Source organism: Oryctolagus cuniculus, chromosome 15 (genome assembly GCF_964237555.1).
Source record: "Oryctolagus cuniculus chromosome 15, mOryCun1.1, whole genome shotgun sequence".
Classification (NCBI taxonomy): Eukaryota; Metazoa; Chordata; class Mammalia; order Lagomorpha; family Leporidae; genus Oryctolagus; species Oryctolagus cuniculus.
Genome location: NC_091446.1, coordinates 15,372,087 through 15,394,742, shown reverse-complemented (window position 1 = coordinate 15,394,742; position 22,656 = coordinate 15,372,087). Strand labels below are relative to the sequence as shown.

Below are 22,656 nucleotides of genomic sequence, written 5' to 3'. Positions count from 1 at the left end.
GCGGTGATTCCAAGAACACAACCCAACGAATGACGCGCTGAGGCGAGGACGCCGCGAGCAAAGGCCGAATTTCAAGTCTGCTATTCTTGGATGTTGGGTTCTCTTAGTTCTGGAGGCGGGGTGGCAGCAGGAAGTGAGAGTCCTTGCTTGAAACACTGCTTTGGCGTTTGGGTAAGCAGCTCGGGACTGCAGCTCCGAATTACCCCTGCGTAACTAACCCCACGAAGAGGACAGAAGCAGTGGAAAGAAATGACTTCATCAAGCCCGCAGAGGCCAGTAACGAAAGCCGTGGACTACACTTCCCACAAGCCCTTGCGATTCCCCTCCTGCCTTCCCAGCTTCGAAGTCTGGGAAAGAGAAGGGTGTCGGGCGCGCTTTGGTGCGTCATCCGCATGCGCCTCCAGGATAAAAAGCCCGCCTGGGTTAGAAAAGCATGGCAGCTACCGAGGTAGAGATCGGGCCGGCTGTGGAAAGAGCCCCAGTGCCTGAAACGGCAGAAACAGCAGCAGGCACGGCCACAACCTCGCCAGCGACGGCTGCTGCCGCGATAGTTGCGGCAGCGGCCAGGACCGGAACCGAAGCCACGGCCTCCAAGGCCGCTTTGGCTACCAAGCTGCTGTCCCTGAGCGGCGTGTTCGCCGTGCGCAAGCCCAAAGGGCCCACTTCAGCCGAGCTGCTGAATCGGTTGAAGCAGAAGCTGTTGGCAGGTACTGCAGCCCGGGTGGGGCCCGGGCTGAGGCGGTCGCCGCGAGAGGGGAAGCACACCGGGCTTTTTGCGACGCCCGTGGATAAAGAGATAAAAGAAAGGGAGAATGGCAACTGATTGAACTCTGGACCGAAGTGTGAGGCATCTGGGGCCTGGCCTTGCCCAGCTGTGATCTCCTGTAGCCTGGTGGGCAGTCGTTCTTAAGGGGGGAAAGAAAACTGAGCAATCCCCAAGTATAACCCATAAGCCTCTGCCATTGGACGTGCGGACCGACTTTCATGTTCCGATCTCTCAAGAGGCTTTTGTTGGTTCCTGTGGATGAGGCCCAGCCAAAGGAAGCACTGGCTCTGTACCCCCAAAACTGCATCTTGGCCAAGACTTACTGCACTGGTTTCCACATTTTAGTAAGCATAAACATTTCCTAAAGTTGCAGATGCTAATCCCTGTCCTAGAAATTGTGGTTATGAAGATCTAGGTTATTTTTAGGAAATTCGTTTTTACGCAAGAGATTCTGGCGTAAGTCTGTGCCACGTTTTTGAGGACCACTAAATAGAACTTGGTCACTTTTCTCAGAGTGTTCTTTTTGCGTTTGTTTATTCATATACACCGGAGAAGTATTAGGAAAACCCGAAGGATCACACAGTTCATCAGGACAGAGTTCATCTCAGAGAGTGGCTTCAAAGAATCAGGTTTATTGGTCGCCTACACTCAGCCAGAGCTACAGTGTCCTGTAGAAACAGGAAGGTGAAAGATGTGGTCTCTTCCTTTAACTGAGCTCATAGCCTAGTAATTTCTCCAGCCTTTGGTGATAGAACGAGCTGGGTTAAGGCCCTCTGGAATTTGGCCCTAGCCTGTCTTGCCATTAAATCAGTACAAGAACTTTTACAATTTTTTTTTAAGATCTATTTATTTATTTAAAAGGCAGAGTTACAGAGAGAGAGGAGAGGGAGAGAGAGAGAGGGAGGGAGAGAGAGAGAGAGAGAGAGAGAGAGAGGTCGGTCCTCCATCTGCTGGTTCACTCCCCAAATGGCTGCAATGACCAGAGCTGGGCCACTCTGAAGCCAGGAGCCAGGAGCTTCTTCCAGGTCTCCCACGTGGGTGCAGTTGCCCAAGTGGGCCATTTTCTGCTGCTTTCCCAGGCCATAGCCGAGAGCTGGATTGGAAGTGGAGCAGTTGGGACTCAATCCGGTGCCCATATGGGATGCTGGCACTGCAGGTGGTGACTTTACCTGCTATGCCACAGCACCGGCCCCAAACTTTTACAGGATGGCTGTCAAACTACATGTTTTTAAAATGCAAGAGCAAATTATTCTGATAGGAATTTGTTTATTATAACTGGCACAATACAGGTTTAAATGTGTAGATATACTCTTAGGGGTGTTTAATTTCCCTGTGATTCCTACTCATTCTTTTGTTAAGCTTTCCTTATACTCTATTGCCTGTAAGCATGATTCATAAAGCATGGTGTTGAAGCCAGGAAGTACTTCAAGGGTGAGCATTGTGGTGCTGTCGTCGTTTTTCCCCTTTAAAGAATTGCTGCTTTCATTGGCCCAATTTGTTAGCTGAACTACAGCGCTTTTGATCCTCAGGGTAATGATTACTATTCTCTCAGACAAGTTTCTGGCAGAATCAAAGCCATAACCTGGCCTTTTACTTAAAATTTCTTGTTGAAACTAGGTCAAAACTGATTGTTTCAAGGCTGTTGCTATGCCATTTTCTGGAAGCTACTCATTCAGATGTAGACATTCTCATTATTCTGTATTTCTTATTGCTTGTGATTGATCTATTCTATATTTGTGTTAGCTGGGCTGGGGCTTTCCAAATGCCATTCTCGCTACATAGAATTCCCTGGACAGGTTCTTAAAAGATAGCCACAGTCTGATGGAGCCAGATTTGACAACCACATATTTAGGCCATAGCCAGTGGTTGTGGCCTCCAGTAACTTTCCTTGCCTTTCCTTAAATTTGATTCCTGTTGTACTACAATCCCCACCTTCTCTCAATCCTTCAGGGCCTGAATTAATGATCATTCATCCATGAATACTTGGTTCAGTGGAGTAAACCAAATTCTGATATTGTAGTGGTATATGTGTGCAAGTTAGAGATAAAATTGGGCACAAGGAAGACAGGGAATGTATAAAGCCTCGTCAAGTTGCAGATACAGAGTTCCCCAGAAGGTTTCTATAAACTCATGGGTGAGGATCCCCAGTGGGTTACAGTGGAAGGGGAAGCATGGGAAGTCTGGGCCTGGTCTTAGAGGTTTCCGTCAAAGCAGACAGTCATGCCTTCCCGAGCAGGATGATGTCATGGTCAGAGTGACACCAGGACTGTTTCAGTTACCAGGCTTCTGACAGTTACACTGTAGGCTCAGCAGCCCAGCCATCCTGTTGGCCATTTAATCTGACTTCTTTACTTCTGTTGCTTTGCTTCCCCCGTCCTCCTTTTCATGTCCTTTCACCCTGTTTTCTATCTTCTCAGTGCCAGTGCTGATAAGATTTGATGGGATTGGGGATCTTGATCAGTCCAGCTGTTCCTGCTCCTTTCTCCTTCATCATTCAAAGTCTAGTAGCCAGTGTTCCCAGTCCCTTGTTGTGTGTAGTCATGGTCTTGTTGACCTCACTGTGTTTGTAGTTCCCATTGCATTTTCAGATAACATTATTTCATTTTTATCTTTACAGTAGTAATATGAGATAAGCCAGGTTTGGCGTCCTCTTTTTTAGAAATCTAAATGTTTCAAAATGCCATCTACTTCCCATATAACCTTTTGTTGGGCTTATCTTCTTGAATGAACTGAGTTTTGATTAGGAAATGGGACAATGAGTCCAGGTAGTTGGGGAACACAGCGTACCTAGATGTAGCCCTGCATGAATGTGCATGGAGGTGGCTGTGGCAGTCTCGTTAGAACACCATGGAATGGAAACGACTTAGAGGTGGAAAGTGAAGACTTTTGAAGCTAGCTGTCCCTATCAAACTTAACTTCTGACAGCCCACTCCTATCAGGGATTTACTGATTTTGTTTGTTTGTTTATTTGTTTTGCAGGTTAGCATTTCTCTCTCTATTTATTTGAAAGAGTTACAGAAAGAGGCAGAGACAGAGATCTTTCATCCCCTGATTCACTCCCCAAGTGGCTGCAGTGGAGCCAGGAGCTTCTTCTGGGGCTCCCACATGGGTGCAGAAGCCCAAGCACTTGGGCCATCTTTCACTGCTTTTCCCAGGCCATTAGCAGGGGAGCAGAATTGGAAACAGAGCAGCCAGTTCCCATATGGGATGCAGGTGTCAGAAGTGGCAGCTTTACCCGCGGTGCTACAATGCTGACCCCAGGTTAGCTTATGTATTTACAGACATTTTTAAAAATGAATTTTTCTTTAGGAAGTGAATTTTAGTTTCAAGGTTATTAATTTTGGAATACCATTTCTTTGTAATTTAGGGAGTATTTGTACATTTTGAAATCTGTTCCTTGCTGGTAATGTGGTCATATTCCTAATATTCCTAATACATCAAGTTTGTATAACACTTTTTGTTTTGAATACAATTGCACCTCTTCCCTCCCCCCCCCCCCCCCCCCCGTATTTATGGAGAGCCTACTTCTTTTACTTTAGTAATTATCTTTTTTCATCCCAACTACTCTCATAGAAGCTGGAATGCCTCATAAAGAATGGACCAAAAGGAAAAAACAGACTTTGAAGATTGGGCACGGAGGGACTCTAGACAGTGCAGCCGGAGGAGTACTAGGTAAGAAGCAGAACAAGAAGTTTAATATAACTCATTTAATATCAGAAATAAAGTGTCGGTTGAGAGCCATGATTAAGGCGTTACTATCAGTTTACTTTGGAATGTTTCAGATTGGCTGGATTTTTAAGAGATGTCATCTTTTAAAGAAGCCCTGAAGTTAACAGAGCATGCCTGAAATTGCTGTCTTTAGAAAGACCTACCCCTCGGCTAGCCTCTGGGAACTTGGGGAGTGCTCCCACCTTTTCCTTCTGATGAGGATTGTTTGCTGTGTCTTGGCTGTGTGAACACCTGCTTTTCTTCTAGGAACCTGGAATTTTGTTGTATTACACCAGGCAGAAGGTACCAGGGTGACCATTCCTTCAACCCACCAATTAAAAACCTGAACACTGAGTTTTAGATGAGCTTCCTGGAGATAACCATTGTAAATGTGCTTCTGCTTTTCTCACTGTTGGAGAGAGGAGCATATTCAAGTGTCCCAGCCTCACAGGAGGGACAGAATGAGGAAGCAGGTTCATGGTTTCTCTGATGTCTCTTCCCTTGATGATCCAGCTGTGTATTCGTGCTATAGGACTGTCGTCAAGCTTAGCCACATGTGATTCTTTGAACAAGGACTGATCTTGGGGATTGCTTGCATCTGTTCTGCATCGGTCTAAACTCATTTCTGAGTCCAGCTGTCTTGAGAAAGTGAACCATATAGTTCATTCTTTTTTTTTTTTTTTTTTTTAAGATTTATTTATTTATTTGAAAGGCATAGTTTCAGAGAGACAGAGATATCCTCCATCTGCTGGCTCACTCCCCAAAATGGTCAGCTGGGGCTGGGCCAGGCTGAAGCCTGGAGCCTGGAATTCCATCTGGGTCTCCCATGTGGGTGGCAGGGGGCCAAGGACTTGGGCCATCATCCACTGCCTTCCCAAGCGCATTAGCAGGAGCTGGATTGGAAGTGGAGCAGCTGGAACTTGCACTGCACCCATAAGGGAAGCTGGCATCACAGGCAGCAGCTTAACTGGCTATGCCATAACATCAGCCCCGACCGTATAGTGCTTGACAGGAAGTCTTTTCTCCTAGAGATGTATTAGTGGGCCACTCAATGCCTATGGAGGAAAAATTGGTACAGTTGACTGAGGGGAGAAAAATCATTTATTCTCTGTTTCACATCTGGTAGAGGCTCAGAAGTTTCTGTTTATGGATGGCTAGAGTGTGTCGCCACATGCTAGGATATATTTTCGAAGCTTTTTCTGTAGCTGAATCCATAGTCACAGAAATACATACATTGGCATTATCTCCCGTCACCACTACCTTTGCCTCCTTCCCCACATGCTAGAAACAGACTTTTATGGACCATTACTTACCCTTTCATGTGCTCTGCTATTCTGTATTTCACATAATTTCATTTTTTGAAAATATTGATCTGGAGGTTGGCATTGAGCCCAGTGGTTAAGATGCCCACATCAGAGTGCCTGGGTCTGATTCCTGGCTCCGGCTCCAGTGACTTCAGCTTCCTGCTAAGGCAGACACTTGTGGCTAAGCTTGACGACAGTCCTATAGCACGAATACACAGCTGGATCATCAAGGGAAGAGACATCAGAGAAACCATGAACCTGCTTCCTCATTCTGTCCCTCCTGTGAGGCTGGGACACTTGATTATGCTCCTCTCTCCAACAGTGAGAAAAGCAGAAGCACATTTACAATGGTTGTCTCCAGTAGTGGTGGCTCAAGCAGTTGAGTTCCTGCCACTCATGCGGGAGACCTGGATGGCATTTCTGGCTTTCAGCTTCAACTCAGTTTGTATGCATTTGGGGAGTGAACCAATGGATAGGAGCAATCTGTCTCTTTCTCTCCCACATAAATAAAAATTTAACAACAACAAAAAAGATACAAATGTTGATCTGGAACCCATTAAGTTGATTTCATGATACACTAATGTGTTTTGACTTACATTTTCTAGAATACTGTGCTATAATATCCAATCCATTTTTTTTTTTTTAAGATTTATTTATTTATTTGAAAGAGTTACAGAGAGAGGAGAGACAGAGAGAGAGAGTTCTTCCATCCACTGGTTCACTCCCCAGTTTGCCACAACTGCTGGAGCTGAGCCGATCCAAAGCCAGGAGCCAGGAGCTTCTTCTGGGTCCCCTACATAGGTGCAGGGGCCCAAGGACTTGGGCCATCGTCCACTGCTTTCCCAGGCCACAGCAGAGAGCTGGATCAGAAGAGGAGCAGCTGGGACTAGAACCGATGCCCATATGGGATGCCAGCGCTTCAGGCCAGGGCATTAACCCGCTGTGCCACAGCGCCAGCCCCTATCCAGTCCATTTTATTAGAGCTAAAATTAGATAAAAACAAACCAAAACCTTATCAGAGCTATCAAATGGAAATGCATGTTTATTTAAAAGAAAAGGATAAAATTGATGAAGGAAATGATTTTTTTCCAAGAAAATTAGACTATAGATTTTAGTTCATGTTGGCAAAAATATTGTTAATTGCGGTGTAGCAAAAATCAGTAGAAAATACACTTTCCTGAATTAGAACACTTGAATAGGCAAATTCTGACAATTTAAAGTTTCAGACTCATCTAAAAAATCAATGATAGCAAGTATTCATTGAACACTTACTGTGTATGAGGTCCTTGATTTAGGGCATTCATAAAGTTTGTGCTTTAATCCTTGGTGTAACCTTTAAGGTAAGTATTATTATGGTTTGAATATCTCTTATATGACATGCTTGGTACTAGAAGCACTTTTGATTTTTTTCAGACTTTAAAATATTTGTGTATATGTGATGAGACACCTTGGGGAGGAGACCCAAGTCTAAACATGATATTCATTTATGTTTCATTTACACCTTACACACATGGCCTGAAGGTAATTTTGTACAATATTTTTAGTGCATCTGTGTTTTGACTGTGGCCTCCATTTGAGGGCTTAATTTATATTTGGTGACACTTCTATGATGATATAGTATGTTTATGTGTCAAATTTATTAATTCTTTGTCTAATACTTATGGTTTCTAATGAAAAATAAAAATTTTAAAAATTGTATGTATTTAGTCACAGAATAAGAGATATTTATTGTGTTAAGTGGCAGTTTTGAGGACTGGCGCCGCGGCTCACTAGGCTAATCCTCCGCCTGCGGCGCCGGCACACCTGGTTCTAGTCCCAGTCGGGGCACCGGATTCTGTCCCGGTTGCCCCCCTTCCAGTCCAGTCTCTGCTGTGGCCAGGGAGTGCAGTGGAGGATGGCCCAAGTGCTTGGGCCCTGCACCCGCATGGGAGACCAGGAGAAGCACCTGGCTCCTGGCTTTGGATCATCGTGGTGTGCCAGTTGCAGTGGCCATTGAGGGGTGAACCAACAGAAAAGGAAGACTTTTCTCTCTATCTCTCACTGTCCACTCCCTGTCAAAAAAAAAAAAAAAAAAAAAGCAGTTTTGTGAATTTATGAGAAATTACTTTTATTTATTTATTTTTATTTATTTAAAGAGAGAGTCACCCTTCCCTGTGCTGGTTTCCCTGTGCTTGGCGCTGCATACATTTGGGGAGTGAAGTCAGGAGCTTAGAACTCGATCTGTCTCTCCATGTGGGTGGCAGGGACCCAGGTGCTTGCACCATTACCTGTTAACACTCAGGGTTCGTGCATTAGCAGGAGTCTAGAATCAGAAGCAGACCCGGGACTCAAACTTATGAACTCCAATATAGGATGTAGGCATCCCGTGTGGAGTCTCAACCGCTGTGCCAGACACCTACCGGTGAGTAGCAGGGAAGCAGAGGCAGGTTTTTAAGCCTCAGCAAGAGAGGAGGAGGGGCAAAGAGAGAATCCTTAACATAACGTTGAGTTCAAAGGTCTTTAGAGCCACCCTCCAGTTCTAGGAGGGTTCACTCGAAGGGTCTCCTTAATGACACACCCAGCATATTTCAGTTGTGCTAAAATGTCCACATCCAGGTTGTTGTCCGGACTGCTCCTGCAGAGTAAACCCTGTCAAAGCAGTCACAGGGAGGGGAGCAGTCACTCTGAGCGCCAGTCAGATCAGCCCCGCACACCTAAACAGGACTTAAATGACCACTAGTCCCAAAGGGCCTCTGCACAGGGCTTTGCAGGTGACAACAGCGAGTGACCGTTTGTCTCCACCAAATCTTCCCCAGCCTCAAGCCCCTATTTACAATTCCCAGAAAAGGCTGCCCACAACTTAGTGGCACGAGTCTCCTCCATGCCCACCTGCCGACCACCACCCACCCACACTGGACACCACCGAGGTTTATTTATTTATTTGAAAATCAGAGCTACATTGAGAGAAGGAGAGACAAAGAGAGATTGATCTTCCATCCTCTGGTTCACTCCTCAGGTGGCTGCAATGGCCAGGGCTGAGCTGGGCTGAAGCCTGGAGCCAGGAGCTTCATCTGGGTCTCCCATGTGAATGGCCTGGGGCCAACACTTGGGCCATCCTCAGCTGCTTTTCCCAGGCCATTAACAGGGAGCTGGTTCGGAAGTGAATCAGCTGGGACAGGAACCAGTGCCTGTATGGAATGCTGGTGTTGCAGCCAGTGGCTTAACCCAGCACTCCACAATTCTGGCCCCCAGATTATCTTAATTTCCCACATACTTTTTTGAAGTCCCTTTGTATACCCATTCATCATGAATCACTTAAAATGGAAACTAAATTTCTCTATGCTACTTTAAAATTGTTTTTAAAGTTCTAAAGAACTTAAAAAAGTAGTGGACAAATTTAAAAAAACACCCAAAAAGGTTGAAAAGTAAAAAGACTTACTCATTTTCCATCCTCTAGCAATAATCACTGCTAACATTTTGCTATGTTCTCTTCTAGCTTTTTGTCTATACAATTTTTTTAAAGATTTATTTATTTGTTTGAAAGTTAGAGTTACACAGAGAAAAGGAGAGGCAGAGAAATAGAGAGGTCTTCCATCTGCTGGTTCACTCCCCAACTGGCCACAATGGCCAGAGCTGCGCCAAAGCTGCGCTGATCCGAAGCCAGGAGCCAGGAGCTTCCTCCGTGTCTCCCACGTGGGTGCAGGGGCCCAAAACTTGGGCCATCTCCTACTGCTTTCCCAGCTCATAGCAGAGAGCTGGACTGGAAGTGGAACAGCTGGGACTCGAACCGGTGCCCATATGAGATGCTGGCACTCATCTCTAAAAAAAAATGTTGATCTCTACTGTGTGTACTTATATGTCCTTTAAGCCTTATAAGCATTTTTTGTTAGTTACAAACTACTGTTAGCATTTTTTTAACTTTTATTTAATGAATAAATTTATTTAATGAATAAATATCCAAAGTACAGAATATGGATTACAATGGCTTCCCCCCATAACGTCCCTCCAACCCGCAACCCTCTCCTTATCCACTCCCTCTCCCCTTCCATTCACATCAAGATTCATTTTCTATTCTCTTTATATACAGAAGATCAGTTTAGCATACATTAAGTAAAGATTTCATACTGTTAGCATTTTTAACAACTTAATAGTATGCTGTCAGTGTAGGTAAAGAACAATTCATTTATTTCTGTATTTGAGACCATTGATGTTATAACTAGAATTTTGTTAGAACTGATTTTGTGAAGAACACCTTTATGAATAGAACATTGTCTTGGATTAAAATAGATTCCTAGAATTGTAAACCTACAAATCTTCTAAGATGATCAAAAGCATGTTAGAACCGTAATAATGGCAGTAGGAACTCCAACTGTAGAAAAGTTTGGCAATAAAAGTATATAGTACTCTTGCTTCTCTTGAAGTAGCTCTTCTCATAAGCAAATTCTGTCTTTCTGATTTGAGAATGGAATAGTAGAACACTGGATAGGTTTTGGAGATACCAGATTTTTTACACAGAAGACAATTGAGCGAGCACAGGAAATTTGGGAGCTAGCAAAAAGTTAGTAATCATGACATAGTGCCTAGAAGACTCTGTTCTGTAAGTCGTCCACACTTTACCAGAACACGCGTTTTTCTCCCACTTTTTTGTTTTTTGTTTTTTGTTTTTTTTTTTCTTCATCTAAGCTGCTCATCTCTGTTGTCACCTTTAGTTGTAGAAATTTTGCTGACCTTTGTGGGTTCAGGTGAAATTCTGTCTCCCGCAATGAAGCCTGTACACTTGCTCTTTTATGCTCCTAATGTAAAACTTCCTTCATTCTCTGTAGTTTTTGTTAACATTCAGGTAGATTAAGTACAGTAAGTACTTACACAATAAATAATAAAATTTTGAGTGTTTTGGAGAAAAAAGCTAAGTAAAAATTCTGTTCATGACACTGTCCCTGGAATTTGTATTCATATCCTCAATTGAAAAGCTGTGGTTGACTGGGTCCCAAATGCAGATAATTTTTCTGCATATCACTGCTGAATTACTCTTCCAAAATTCTGCCTGCACTGTTAATTTCAGTGGGCCTTGATTTTTCTTAGATATAAAATGAGAGAGTCACCCTGGGTATGATATGATCTTTTAAATTTTATCATTCTGGATCAGTTCGCTAGCTTAGGAGCCATCATCAGTTCAGCTTATCTACCATGATACAGTCAAGCTTGTCATCTGCTTTTAAGACACCCTAAACGTTGGTTGGAAACCCCTTGTGCTCATCCTTATATCTGAGAATTCGTGCAGTTTCTTCCTTCTTTAGAACATGCTTCCATTCTGTGTTCACGTTCCATACATCCTTCAAGACCTACCTGGGACTGGTGGAAATGCTTGAATGATGCATTCTTTGGCCTCCCTACAGTGCCCTCCACTTCTCTTCATTTTGACGTTTGATCATACACTAGCATCGTGTTGTTTGGCATTAGTCACTCATTAACTCAGGCAGCAATTTTGAGCATCGTGATTTTCTATATTTGATTTTCCCACCGAGCCTATAAGCTCTTTCAAAATAAGGAAATGTCTTTCAGATTTCTTTGTGGTCCTAGTAGAAATATTGCTCTTTGAAAAAAAAAAAATAAAGTTGGTTTTCTTTCTTTCTTTCTTTCTTTTTTTTTTTTGCAAGAAGTATTCCTCTTGGGACTGTTTGCATGGTGGCTGTTCAAAAAATACTGATTGGGGATTCAGTTGAATGGAGCCAAATTCCATTGAATCTTTATTATCATTCAAGGTTTTTGTCTGATCAGTATCAATAGGTCTTGTCATCTGAAGAGTCTTGTGCCCTTTAGAGGATACTGAGGCAGACAGTTTTGATCTTTGTCATTCAACTGGTCTGAATACTGAGAGAAAAAGGAGCAGTGGGAGTGTGTGTCATAGAAGTTAGAGGTGGTTGGGAGGAGACTTAATGAATGAGAGGAGACTTAAGCTAGACTTTGAAAGATGAATTTTGAATACTAAGGAGTTGGTACTATTGGAAGCTTTTGGCTCCTACTAAGATTTGTTGGGGGGCATTCTAGTCTGCAAAATGGGGTCTCAAGAAATGGTATGAATCAGGGGCTGGCATTGTGGTACAGTGGGTTAAGCTGCCACCTGCTTCGTTGCCATCTGCTTCACATGCATCCCATGAGTGCCAGTTTGAGTCCTGACTGCTCCACTTCCTATCCAGCTCCCTGCTAGTTAGTGCACCTGGGAAGGCAGCAGAAGATGGCCATACTTGGAGTTCCAGGTTTCTGGCTTGACCCAGCCCTGGCCATTGCAGCCATCTGGGAAGTGAACCAGCAGATGGAAGATTCCTCTCTGTCTCTCCCTCTCTCTCCGTAATCTGCCTTTCAAAGAAATAAATGAATATTTAAAAAGAATGTTATGAATTAGAAGAGGAAGAGATGAGATGTAGAACGGTCAGTTTTGCAGTGACTTGGGCTGGTGGCCATGGGAAGAGAGCCTCCATGAGTAAGGTGGCAGGGAGAATGAAAAGGAAAGGAGTCTGATGCTACACAATTTAATTTGAATTTTAACTCTGTCATGTACTAGTAGTTGGGAGATGCTGGGAAAAATTCTGAACTTCTGTGTGCCTGCGTTTCCTCATCTATAAAATTGGGATTACTTTTTGAGTAATTACCTTTTGGGATTGTTAGAAGGATTAAATGAGATAAAGAATGGAAAGCATTTTGATTAGAATCTCATACATGTTAAGCTCACTGAATATCTGCTATGTCATATATTATTGTTAATTTTTCATTTTCCAGTTATTTCTTCTAGTCTCCTCCTATAATTCTGAATTGTGGTTGTTACATTGTGATCTTATACACCACTGTATGTGATGATGATAAATGCTTCAATTCTTATAAAAATTTGTCAGCTCTTAATTGAAGAAATCCTCTCAGCCTCACCTGGGGGAAATGTGTTGTTTTAAGGATAAATAATAGTTGAAACTGAAGAGAAAGGGGGCCATTATTGTGCTTATATTTGGCCCAAGTTAAAATAAATTCTCCAGGCCCTCATTTTACCCTGTGTTCTTCTTTGTGTTAGGTTGATTTGTTCTGTTTCTCTTTTCTTAATTGTATTCTGCGGAGCACTAATCATCTTTAAATGGTTCATTAGCTATGATGATGGCTTTTGCTTTGCTTAGTAATGAATTCTGTCAAGACTTCATCATACCACTTGAACATTGTTAATTGTACCATGTATTTTTCACTGATGCCCATATAAAATTCCAGTGAGTCTTTTGAGATTGTTCTAAAACTTTATTATCTAATTGACTGGTGTGAGATTTTTATTGTGTTTCATACTTTGAGAATTTCTTCCAGATTTCTTAGTTTTTTGTGAAGTTCAATTGATTAGAGTAATAGGATTTCCTGAAGTTATAGTAAATACATGCTTTTTCTAACTTCACATTATAGGGGCCAGGAAAGGATGACCAAAATATGTAAATATTTTATTTCATTTTTATTCAAGAGGGAGCTGAGGACAGGGAGAGAATGAATGCTCCCTTCTGCTGGTTCACTCTCCAGATGCCTGCACAGCTTGGGCAGGACTGGGGTCAGAGCCAGGAGTTGGCAGCTCAATCCATGTCTCCTACCTGGGTGACAGGAACCCAGTTACTTGAGCCATCATTCCTTTCATCTAGGGTCTGCATTGGTAGGAAGCTGGGGTCAGGAGCTGGGGCCACTGAACTAAGACACTCCAATGTGGGATGTGGCTAAATACCCACTCTAGTTTTCAGAATAGAATGTCATAATCTTTCTTTCTTTGATTTGTAGTGGTTGGAATTGGAAGGGGAACAAAAATGTTGACCAGTATGTTGACAGAGTCCAAGGTAAGAATATTGAAATAGTTCTATTTTTCTTTAATGTTTTTCTTAGTGACCTATGTGTTGAATTTTATTAATTATGAAATAAACTGTAAGTTGCATGAATGAATGTCATCCCTGAGTATTAATCACAGTGTCTACACACATGATGTCAGGATTCAGAATATTGGATTTTAAGTTGGAAATTCTTCACTGGAAAACAAATGAGACTTAAGCAATAATTCTGGTACTTATACTTTTAAAAAATTAGATTTCTTAATATTTCTTAGGCGAAAGGGAACTTACAGATCATAAATTCTATTAGCACATTTTTTTTTTTTTTTTTTGACAGGCAGAGTGGACAGTGAGAGAGAGAGACAGAGAGAAAGGTCTTCCTTTTGCCGTTGGTTCACCCTCCAATGGCCGCCGCGGCCAGCGCACTGTGGCCGGCGCACCGCGCTGATCCGATGGCAGGAGCCAGGAGCCAGGTGCTTTTCCTGGTCTCCCATGGGGTGCAGGGCCCAAGCACCTGGGCCATCCTCCACTGCACTCCCTGGCCACAGCAGAGAGCTGGCCTGGAAGAGGGGCAACCGGGACAGAATCCGGCGCCCCAACCGGGACTAGAACCCGGTGTGCCGGCGGCGCTAGGCGGAGGATTAGCCTAGTGAGCCGCGGCGCCGGCCCTCTATTAGCACATTTTTTAAACCTTGGAATTTTTATAGAAATAAAACTGTGTACTTGTCAACAAAAACACTTTGTTCAATGGTCACAAAATGTTTTTTAAAGAAACAGATGAGTTGGAAGGCATTTTAACATGATAAATTATGTTATTCAGCCGTGAAAGAAGCCTTAACTCAGCCCAAAGGCACTTTTTCAGGCACTTGGTAAGAGAGAGAAGAGGCATTATTTGGAGGCTGGAGAAGCTGGAAGCCTGGGGACTGCTTCAGGTATCCAGCATGGTGGGAGCAGCGTTAAAGCAGAAGTCAGATGTCAGCGTGACTACCCTCCCTGGCTTCTCAGCTTTCCTTATAAAAGCCATGAGGGTCTATTTCAGCTCCAAAAGAGAGAATGATATCTGTAGTTTTTAAAAAGACTTTATTATTATTATTATTTGAAAGGTGGAGTGACAGAGAGAGAGAGAGAGAGAGAGATCTTCCATATGCTGGTTCACTTCCCAAATGGTCATAATGGCTGGGCCTAGGCCGGGCGGAAACCAGGAGCCTGAAACTCCCTTAGGGTCTTCCACCTGGGTAGCAGGGGTCCAAGTACTTGAGCCATCCTCTGCTGCCTTACCATTAGCAGGGAGCTGGGTCAAAGGCAGAGGGCTGCTGGTATCACAGGTGGTTTGACCCACTGTGTCACAATGCCAGTCTCCTTTCTGTATTCTTATTAGCAGTTGGCACTGGTCATGATAGGGCTAAGAGCCTGTGAAAATGCCTGTGGGAGGAAGATAGATATGTCAATAGGTAGAGAATTTCAACAAATTCCTAGACTACTGTTTTTGTTTAGACTACTGTGTTTGTTTTAAACCTCTTGCTCTAAATACAATAAAAGTAGTTGGTAAAGTGATTTTTGCCTACATTCTTTTTTTTTTTTTTTTTTTTTTAAGATTTATTTTATTTATTTGAAAGAGTTACAGAGAGATCTTCCATCTGCTGGTTGACTCCCCAAGTGGCTGCAACGGCCAGAGTTGAGCAAATCTGAAGCCAGGAGCTAGGAGCTTCTTCCAGGTCCCCAATGTGTGCAGGGGCCCAAGCAGTTGGGCCATCCTTCACTGCTTTCCCAGGTGTGTCAGCAGGGAGTGGGATTATAAGTAGAGCAGCCAGGACTCAAACCATATGGAATGTGGGTGCTGCAGGCTGGTACTTTAACCTGCTGTGCTACAGCACTGGCCCCAATCTACATTGTTTCTTTAAAAAAAAAATCTGTGTTTAAACTTACAAACTTTTTCCAGTCCGTTGTAGGCTGATTGATGACTTTTGTAAAACATATTTAAAATGCTATGGCAATATTAAGTTGTTAAATATGTTTTTTAAATACCTTCATTTTCTGAATGTTTCTCATTCTTTATATTGGCCTGTAGGTTCCACTTTTTAAAAATTTATTTATTTTTATTCATTTGATAGATAGAGTTAAACAGTGAGAGAGACAGAGAGAAAGGTCTTCCTTCCATTGGTTCACTCCCAAAATGGCCACTACAGCCGGCGCTGTGCTGATCTGAAGCCAGGAGCAAGGTGCTTCTTCCTGGTCTCCCATGTGGGTGCAGGGACCCAAGCACCTGGACCATCCTCCACTGCCTTCCTGGGCCACAGCAGAGAGCTGGACTGGAAGAGGAGCAACTGGGACTAGAACCTGCGCCCATATGGGATGTCGGCACTGCAGGCAGAGCATTAACCAAGTGAGCCACGGGGCCAGCCCCTGTAGGTTCCACTTTGAGTGGCAGCAGTCTAAGTAAACTTTCCTTGAAATGAAAAGCTCTGGAGAACGTACACCTTTTAGTTGCCCGTGATATAAAAGACTGTATCTTTCAGTTGGAAGGGACCTTAGTGCATTAGATACATAAAAAGATTCAGTATAGCTTGCTTTGCAGTCTTCAAAATATTGGTGTTGAAAAATCACAGAATGCAAACTATGCGAATGAAGGCATTGGACCCTTTCCTAGTAAATTTGTATATTGTACTTAAATTCTGATGCATGGGTTAGAATCTGTCTGATGCAGCTCTTTGCCAGTTGCTTAATGTTTGTTTCTTAATTCTAAAGTACAAACTGATTATTTCATACCAGTTTATGAATTATTTTAATTTGCTTTTTTCACATTGTTTCCTAAAATCTCTATACTAAACAAGTCACTTTATACTAATAACAAAAGAAATGTTTACTGCAAGGAATTGGTTGAATTCATTGAAATATTCATTATTCGCTCATACCCCTCAAACACATATAACACATCGTGTATTACTGATGGGCTTTATTGGAAATTCCAGGAATATCTTCAAAAGCAGGATGACTGAAAATGTAAATATGCCATTGGCTCTGGATTACATTTTATTTGTCACAACCCATTTTTATTCAGCTCTGAGAACTCAGTGTCATGCATTGAAATACTGATCCTCAGGTGACTATGATGTAAATAGAATATCCCAGGTGTATCTTGTTACAGAAACCTAGTTCTTGGGTGCCTCATATTTCAAAAATAGACATCGTTGTCTTATTAGCTATTTGTATTTCTTAGGCTTTTAATTTGGTATTATTCATTTGTTGAAATAATTAAATCATTTAAATTTTACCTTTAAGTATATTGAAGATTGCATTTTTAAAAAAGATTTATTTTGTTTATTTAAAAGGCAGAGTTACAGAGGGAGGGAGAGGGAGAGACAGAGAGAGAAAGAGGAAGAGACAGAGAGAGAGGTCTTTGATCCACTGGTTCACTCCCAAAATGGCCACAATGGCTAGAACTGGGCCAAGCCAAAGCCAGGAGGCTGGAGCTTCTTCTGGGTCTCCCGTGTGGGTGCAGGAGCCCAAGCACTTGGGCCATCCTCTGTTGCTTTCCCAGGCACATTAGCAGGAAACTGGATTGTAATTCAAGCAGCCAGGACTCAAACCAGCCCCCATATGGGATGCTAGCACTGCAGGTGGTGGTTTAACCCATTGTACCACACTGCCAGCCCCTAGATTGCATTTTTATCAAAAGTAGTGAAAAGCTGCTAATATATATTTTTTGACAGACTTTTTTTCAAGCATGAAAAGGGATTTTAGAGACCTTATAGATAACTTACCCAGTGGAATGTATTTTGTATCATGACCCTGTGAATGCCTAAATATGACTAACAAAAAGCAGAAATGTCATAAAACAACTTCAGCCTCACGTATGATATACTCTTAATATTTTCCCCTTCTATTTCATTAGGAAAATATTGGTGGCTACAGCCTCCTAACTCAACCCATACCTAATGTTTGACCTAATGTTTATTCTTTCTCTTCTTTTCTATTACAGATGATTTTTTATTTGCATCACAGTGCTAGTAGAAAAATTAGATGTGTAGTCTGTGTGGGGTAGAGTTTCTTTAAGAACAGAAGAAATAGCTAATTCTAGGATGGCATAATCATTGTTCAAATTGTAGTCATATTACCATACAACCCTTCCCTTGCCAGTCAGTTCTAACTAGAGACACTGCTAATTGAACATGTTTTAAAACATTTTTCCTGCTGAATCAAAAATAATCTTTGGAATCTTTTTCAACATAGTGTCACTCCATAAACCACAACCACTAGCTTTTTTTAAAAATTTTTTTATTTATTTGAAAGACAGAGTTACAGAGAGCCCTAGAGCCAGAGAGAGGTCTTCCATCTGCTGGTTCACTTCCCAAATGGCTGCAATGGCCAGAGCTAAGCTGATCTGAAGCCATTAGCCAGGAGCTTGTGGATGCAGGGGCCCAAGGACTTGGGCCATCTCCTACTGCTTTCCCAGGCCATAGCAGAGAGCTGGATTGGAAGTGGAGCAGCTAGGACTTGAACCAGTGCCCATATGGGATGCTGGCGCTGCTGGCTGGGGCTTTAACCCGCTGCATCACAGTGCCGGCCCCAACCACTAGCCTTTTTAATAAAATCCTTAGGCCATCAGATTATTTTGCGTTCATCTGTGTAGACCAGAGACCATTCCGAGCACTCAACTCTTTTCTGGCTTCCCTTCCATTGCAGGGCAAGCATTTGGACTAGGGGTTAAGGCTCAAGACACCAGTCTGGATGCCCACATCTGGGTTTGACTCCCAAATCTGTTCCCCCAGTTCCAGCTTCCTTCTAAGGCAGACCCTGGAAGGCAACAATGATAGATCAAGTAACTGGGTTCCAGGCACTCATGTGGAGACCTGGATTGAGTTCAGGGTCTGGGTTTCAGCCTTGTCTGGGGCTTATTGCAAGTATTTGGGGATTAACCAGCAAATGAGAGTCTCTCTCTCAAATAAATAAATTTTCAAAACAAGAACCCATTTCCTGTCTTATGATAAGCTTTGTTCTGACAATAATTATGTTTTTCTTGAATAAATTTATTCACTGCATACTCTTGGATTATGTATATGAGTATAAAAAGCATCTAAGTTCTGTCAAGTACCTTGTGTGCAGCTCAGTAAGCAGTTATTACTATTCCCAAGTATTTCACCAATCCCAAAATCTCTTTCTCTCCTGAGTTCCAGGTCTGTCAGACCTAACAACAAACCTGTATGAACCTGAAATTAATTTTACTCTCTGTTAGAAATCTTGAATGCAGCTAATAATTTTTTTATTCCTATCTGTGATTTCTTGTGGTCTAGGCAAAATCTGATGCTCATCAGAAAGAGAAAGAATGCCATTTCTTTAAGGGAGAATTTTTTTGAGCTTAAAGTCAAACAAAATGAGATTTCTTACATTAAGTGATACTGAAAGACAGATAGTAGTTCTTAAAAATAGTTTTACAACACATATGGGAGTGGATCTATTTATTAAATAAAAGTTAAAAAAAAAAAAAAAAGAAAAAGTCTTAACTGGCATCATCCAAATATTTACTCCCATAGTTATGTGGAGGTTAACCATAGTGGTACCTGCAGACAAAGCCAGCATTTCATCAGACAGCAACTTTGTACCTCCTCCAACAAGTGTTATCATTGGAATATACAGTTTCCAACCCTCAATGTGGTGAAAATAACTTTCTACAAGAAAGCATTTTTAAGGTCATGAGAACTGTGAAGTGAGTGTGTGAATGATGCGCCTATGAAACTTAGCCAGCTCTTTAGGATTTCAGCATTTCTAATATATCTTTCCCAGGGACTCATCTAATCTGTACCTTTTTTATATGCTCTGTTAATATTGATATATTTTGTAAATACTATATTGAAAATTTTGAAGGCTTTACACTTACCAACCATGAATAGCTGTTCCTTCTTAATGAAGACATCCAAAGACATACATTTTTAGTTTGGTAGGTTTTTAAAGTATATTTTCTATACCCTAAATAATATCACATTTTTTGTTTGTGAAACTTAATCACAAGATCTTAGAATCAAACCTTGAAGGGATGGATTTCAGCAGCAGTTTAAATCATATCCTGGGACACCATGTTCCATTTCCAATTGCCTGGTTTGAGTCTTGGCTATTTTGCTTCAGGTCCACCTTCCTGCTAATGTACATCCTGAAAGGCAGCAGTTGGTGACTTAAGTACTTGGGTCCCTGCCTCCCATGAGAAACCAAGATGGAGTTCCAGGTTCCTGGCTTTGGTCTGGCCCAGCCCTGGCTGTTGTGGGCAGTAGGGGAAGGGAATCAGAAGATGGAGGATCTCTCCCTATTTCTGCCTTTCAAATATAGTGAAAATAAATAAATAAATAAATAATTCTAAAAACATGTCAGACATTCATTAAAAAATATCAAACTTTAAAAAAGCAATTGCTGGCTGGCCTGTAGCATAGTAGGTAAAACCACTGCCTGCAGTACCGACATCCCATATGGGTACCAGTTCGAAACCTAGCTGCTCCACTTCTGAGCCAGCTGTCTGCTATGGCTTGGGAAAGCAGTGGAGGATGGCCCAAGTCCTTGGGCCCCTGCACCTGCGTGGGAAACCTGTAGCAAGCTCCTGGCTCCTGGCTTCAGATTGGTGTAGCTCCAGCCATTGCTGGGGAGTGAACCAGCAGATGGAAGACCTCTCTCTGTCTCTCTCTAATTAAAAAAAATTAAAATAAATTAAAAAAAACCAATTACTTAGTTGAGAAGGATATGCTTATGTACATTTTCTGTAAAACAAATGTTTTCCTTTCTTCTTAAGCATCTAGAGGCTGATTTGCTTCTAGAGATGTCTGGCTAATACCTGCTGTGGGGTTCAGGGAGCTTGACTGTAGAAGAGAATCTGTGAGAAAACTTGAGTCCCAAGGAGCACACAGTTCAATGGAAAATTCTACAGGACCTCCATTTGTTCTGTTGCAGGGGAATTATATTGTCATGAATACAGTAATAAAGTCCCCACAATTCACAGGTCCATGACTGGAAGAATAAATGACTCTAAAACCAAGCCTCTGTGTTGAATTTAGGCCAATGAAATGTAGTAGTTTAGATCAAATAGGACTAAATGGTAGAGTTGTATGTATAATTCTTGTCTTTTTTTCCTTCTATCCCATATCTTTTTGGTGGTGAGGCCTTGTTTCAGCTGGTGGCTTCATTGTCCAGGTGGGTTTTCCCAAGTGGTTTGTGGATACTTGAATAGAATTTTTTTTTTAAAGATTTTATTTATTTTACTTGAGAGGTAGAGTTACAGACAGTGAGAGGGAGAGACAGAAAGTTCTCCTCCTGTTGGTTCACTCCCCAAATGGCTGCAATGGCTGGAGCTGCGCCGATACGAAGCCAGGAGCCAGGTGCTTCTTCCAAGCCTTCTATCTGGGTGCAGGGGCCCAAGGATTTGGGCCATCTTTTACTGCTTTCCCAGGCCATAGCAGAGAGCTAGATTGGAAGTAGAGCAACCGGGACTAGAACTGGCGCCCATATGGGATGCAGGCACTGCAGGCAGAGAATTAACCTACTGCGCCACAGGGCCAGCCCCATTTGAGTAGAATTGACGGGCAATTATTATTTGATTCTAGGACAAGAGAAAGCTATATGCCAGCTGTGATTTAGGTTGTCAGTTCCCAAGATGTCCATTGTCAGTTCACAAGATGAGGTTCTTTTAGAGGGTATGTTGGAGTCAAAACAATTTTCTTTTTTTTTTCCCAGAAACATTTTATTTAAGAAATGCAAACTTCATGCATTTAATAAATACAACTTTAGGAATATAGTGATTATTCCCACCATATCTACCCTCCTACCCACACTCCCAACCTTCTTTCCAGCATTTGTTGTTTGTTGATTTTTGTATGAAAGCCATTCTTACTGGGGTGAGGTGAAACCATAGTGTGGTTTTGATTTGCATTTCCCTGACAGCTGGTGATCCTAAATATTTTTTCATGTGTCTCTTGGCCATTTGGATTTCTTCTTTTGAAAAATGCCTGTTTAAGTCCTTTCCCCATTTCTTAACTAGGTTATTTGTTTTATTGTTGTTATTGAGTTTCTTGATCTCTTTATATAATCTAGTTATTCTTTATCAGTTGCAAATAATTTCTCCCATTCTGTTGGTTGCCTCTTCACTTTTTGAGTGTTTCTTTTGCAGTGCAGAAGCTTCTCAATTTGATTAAATCCCATTTGTCCATTTTGGCTTTGATTGCTTGTGCCTCTGGGGTCTTTTCCAAGATCTCTTTGCCTGTGCCAATGTCTTCCAGGGTTTCCCCAATGTACTTCAATAATTTGATGGTATGGGGTCATAGATCTAGGTCTTTAATCCATTTTGAGTGTACTTTTGTGTAAGGTGTAAGGTAGGGGTCTTGCTTTATACTTCTGCATGTGGAGATCCAGTTTTCCCAGCACCATTTGTTGAAGAGACTGTCCTTGCTCCAGAGATTTATTTTAGCTCCTTTGTAAAAGTTAAGTTGGTTGGTTCTGGCATTTCTATTCTGTCCTTTGGTTTATCCATCTGTTTTTGTACCAGTACCAGGTGGTTTTGATTATAACTGTGCCTTGTTGTATATCTTGAAATCTGGTATTGTGATACCTCCAGCTTTGTTTTTGTGTACAAGTTTGCTTTAGCTATTCAGGGTCTCCTGTATTTCCATATGAATTTCAGTGTCATTTTTTTCAATATCTGATAAGATATCCTTGGTATTTTGATTGGTATCTCACTGAATCTGTAAATTGCTTTCAGTAAAATGGACATTTTGATGATATTGATTCTTCCAACCCATGAACATAGATTTTTAAATATTTCTGTGTGTCTTCTTCTATTTCTTTCTTTAATGTTTTGTGATTCTCATCATAGAGATCTTTGACATCCTTGGTTAATTTTATTCCAAGGTATTTGATTTTTTTTTTTTTTTTGTAGCTATTGTGAATGGGATTGATCTTAGAAGTCCTTTCTCAGCCATGGCATTGTCTATATATACAAAGGCTTTTTACTTTTGTTTGTTGATTTTATATCCTGCCACTTGACCAAACTCTTCTATGAGTTCCAATAGTCTCTTAGTGGAGTCTTTTGGAT

General features: G+C 41.9%; 1 protein-coding gene across 2 annotated transcripts in view; it reads left to right on the top strand.

The window, feature by feature from the left end:
* The first annotated feature begins 362 nt into the window (after window positions 1-362).
* Window positions 363-22,656, top strand: part of TRUB1 (TruB pseudouridine synthase family member 1) — a 52,878-nt gene continuing 30,584 nt past the window's right edge. The window contains exons 1-3 of one of the 2 annotated variants that reach the window (XM_002718725.5): window positions 363-707; window positions 4,340-4,438; window positions 13,549-13,604. In XM_002718725.5, coding sequence (XP_002718771.1) covers window positions 434-707; window positions 4,340-4,438; window positions 13,549-13,604 — 429 coding nt within the window. In that variant the 5' untranslated portion in view covers window positions 363-433. The remainder of the gene's footprint in view (window positions 708-4,339; window positions 4,439-13,548; window positions 13,605-22,656) is intronic. The other variant, XM_017348600.3, reaches the window with a different exon arrangement.